The sequence below is a fragment of the Rhea americana genome, unplaced genomic scaffold (genome assembly GCF_003343005.1).
Source record: "Rhea americana isolate MKP2758 unplaced genomic scaffold, rheAme1 scaffold_255, whole genome shotgun sequence".
Classification (NCBI taxonomy): domain Eukaryota; kingdom Metazoa; phylum Chordata; class Aves; order Rheiformes; family Rheidae; genus Rhea; species Rhea americana.
In genome coordinates this window covers 626,900-629,486 of record NW_028186374.1, presented here as the reverse complement: position 1 = coordinate 629,486, position 2,587 = coordinate 626,900, and the positions used below count along the sequence as shown (strand labels likewise).

Here is a 2,587-nt window from a genome sequence, read left to right as displayed (position 1 = left end):
CCGGGCACCGCACCGGGCACCTCACCGGGCACCGCGCCGGGCACCGTGCCGGGCACCGTGGGGGGACGGGCGCCAGCACTGCCCCGGGCACCGTGCCGGGCACTGCACTGGGCACTGTGGGGGGACAGGCGCCAGCACCGTGCTGGGCTCTGCACCAGACACTGCACCGGGCAGCGCACCAGCACCACGCCGGGCACCGCGCCTGGCACCGCACCGGGCACCGCAAGGGAACAGGCACCAGCACTGCGCCGGGCACCCCGGGGCACCGGCACCATGGGTGCTGGAGCCACATGGGTGCCATGGGCAGTGGGCACCAGGCCACGCTGCTGCCCCTTGGGCTACTGCGCTGCCAGGGGAGGTGGCTCACCCCCCAAAAAGGGACTCCCTGCCCCAGCGGCCCACAGAGGCCGGGTGCCCCACGCCGCGCCATCGCACACTGCTCTGCCCGTGGGGTGCAGGTGCTCCCAGGCTCCGGGCACAGGGTGCCCCGCGTGCCACCATGGGGTGCCAGCCCCACACACGGGCCCCTCACRTGCCCACAGAAATGCAGCTGGGATCAATTATGCACTGGCTGCACGGAGCGGGCTGGCAGCAGAGCACGTCCCTGGCACGTCCCCCACCTCCCCGTCTCGGCCCCTGCCCCACGCACGGGCCCCTCCAAGCCCCGCACTGAGCCCCTGCCCCACGCACGGGCCCCTCCAAGCCCCGCGCTGAGCCCCTGCCCCACACACGGGCCCCTCCAAGCCCCGCGCTGAGTGCCACCCCGGCACTGTGCCCGGCAGATGGAGCGGATGATCGTCAGCATGCAGGACCCGGACATGGGCATCAAGATGAGGAACCAGCGCTTGCTCATCACCGTCATCCCGCATGCCATGACAGGTGGGTCCCCGCCGCCGCGGGCCCCGCTCACCCGGCACTGGGCCCGCAGATGCCCAGCTCTGCGGTGCGGGTGAGCGCGCTGCACCCAGGACCCAGCAGCCCTCCAGCGCCTCTGGCCCCGAGCCGCTCGCCTCGCCGCCCTCGCGTGCCCGCAGGAATGCAGCTGGGATCAATTATGCATTGGCTGCGCGGGGCGGGCTGGCGCGGGCTGGCAGCAGAGCACGTGCCCGGCACGTCCCCCACCTGCCCGTCTCGGCCCGGGAGCTTCCCTGCGCCCGGCGTGGCTGGGGGACCCCGTCCCTCCTCACCGACACCACCCTCGGTCCCCAGGGAACGACATCGTGGARTGGCTCATCCAGAAGTACGGCATCTCCGAGGAGGGTGAGCGCGCGGCGGCTGCGGGAGCGGGCTGCGGCTGACGCCGCCGGCTCAGTGGCGGGGGTGGGGGGGTCGGTGCCCGGGCGCTCCCCAGCCCCCTGCTCCCACGCCGCAGAGTCGCTGCNGCAGCCCCCTGCTCCCACGCCGCAGAGTCGCTGCACCTCGGGAACCTCATCGTGAAGCAYGGGTACATCTACCCCCTCAAAGACCCCCGCAGCCTCGTGCTCCGGGCTGACGAGTCGCCGTACCGCTTCCAGGTGCGTGCCGGGGGGGACGCGGCGGGCGGCCACGGCGCTGCGCCCGCGGGCCACCGCCAAACACCCCCCCCGCCCCGAGGGCTCAGCCTGCACTGTCTCTGCCCCCGCAGACCCCCTACTTCTGGACCAGCACCAAATGGCCGGCCACGGAGCTGGACTACGGTACGTAGCGCCCTGGCCGGGAGCGCGGCGGGCTGGGTGCCGGCCCCGGCACCCCGGCTGGGACGGTGCCGCCGCTCTTCCAGCCATTTACCTGGCCAAGAAGAACATCCGCAAACAGGGCGACCTGATCGAGCACGAGAAGGTGGGAGCTGGCGCCAGCCCCGGCGTGTAACGAGCBGGGGGCGGGGGGGGGTCTCGGCTCACGCAGGGGGCTGCCGCGCTGGGCGGYCGCGCGCCGAGGCGGGGGGCACGGAGCTGCACCCGGCCCGGGCAACGCCGCTGCCGCCGCTCCGCCAGGACAGCTACAACCTCCTGCACAAGAGGATCAACCACACGTGGGACTTCGTGGTCATGCAGGCCCGGGAGCAGCTCCGGTGAGCGGGGAAGGGGCGCGGGAGGGAGGGCGGCGGCGGCGGCGGCGGGGAAGGGACCGCCGGGGTGCCAGCGCCCGCGCGCCGCCCTTGCACCGACAGGGCGGCCAAGCAGCGGCGGAAGGGCGACCGCATCGTCATCGACTGCCAGGAGCAGGCGTACTGGCTCGTGAACCGGCCCCCGGTGAGGACGGCGGGGGGCTGCCGGCGCCGTGTGCCCAGCACGGCAGCCCGGGAGGAGCGAGGGGCGTGGGGGCGGCCAGCCCTGCGGCGCTTCGCTCTCCTTGCAGCCGGGAGCCGCCGACGTGCTGGAGCAGGGCCCGGAGCGCCGCAACGGCCGCACGAGCCGGGTGCAGCTGGTGAGCGGCGCCGGGGGCCGGCGGGGCGGGCGCGGGCCCCGCGCCGGGTCCCTCCTTACTGACCGCCGCGTTTTCCTCGTCTCTTCTTCCCTCGGCCGCCGTCGTCCGTCAAGAACATGGATTACTACAAGCGGGAGGTGAGCGGCGGCGCCGGGGCGGGCGGCGGCGGTGGTGGCGGCGG

General features: G+C 74.5%; 1 protein-coding gene across 1 annotated transcript in view; it reads left to right on the top strand.

Annotated features, from left to right (window-relative positions):
- Positions 1-771: 771 nt before the first annotated feature.
- The window catches only part of RGS11 (regulator of G protein signaling 11), a 3,388-nt gene continuing 1,572 nt past the window's right edge, over positions 772-2,587 (top strand). The window contains exons 1-9 of the mRNA XM_085307248.1: positions 772-879; positions 1,210-1,260; positions 1,408-1,514; positions 1,625-1,676; positions 1,760-1,818; positions 1,974-2,050; positions 2,150-2,231; positions 2,338-2,406; positions 2,520-2,577. Coding sequence (XP_085163374.1) covers positions 783-879; positions 1,210-1,260; positions 1,408-1,514; positions 1,625-1,676; positions 1,760-1,818; positions 1,974-2,050; positions 2,150-2,231; positions 2,338-2,406; positions 2,520-2,577 — 652 coding nt within the window. The 5' untranslated portion in view covers positions 772-782. The remainder of the gene's footprint in view (positions 880-1,209; positions 1,261-1,407; positions 1,515-1,624; positions 1,677-1,759; positions 1,819-1,973; positions 2,051-2,149; positions 2,232-2,337; positions 2,407-2,519; positions 2,578-2,587) is intronic.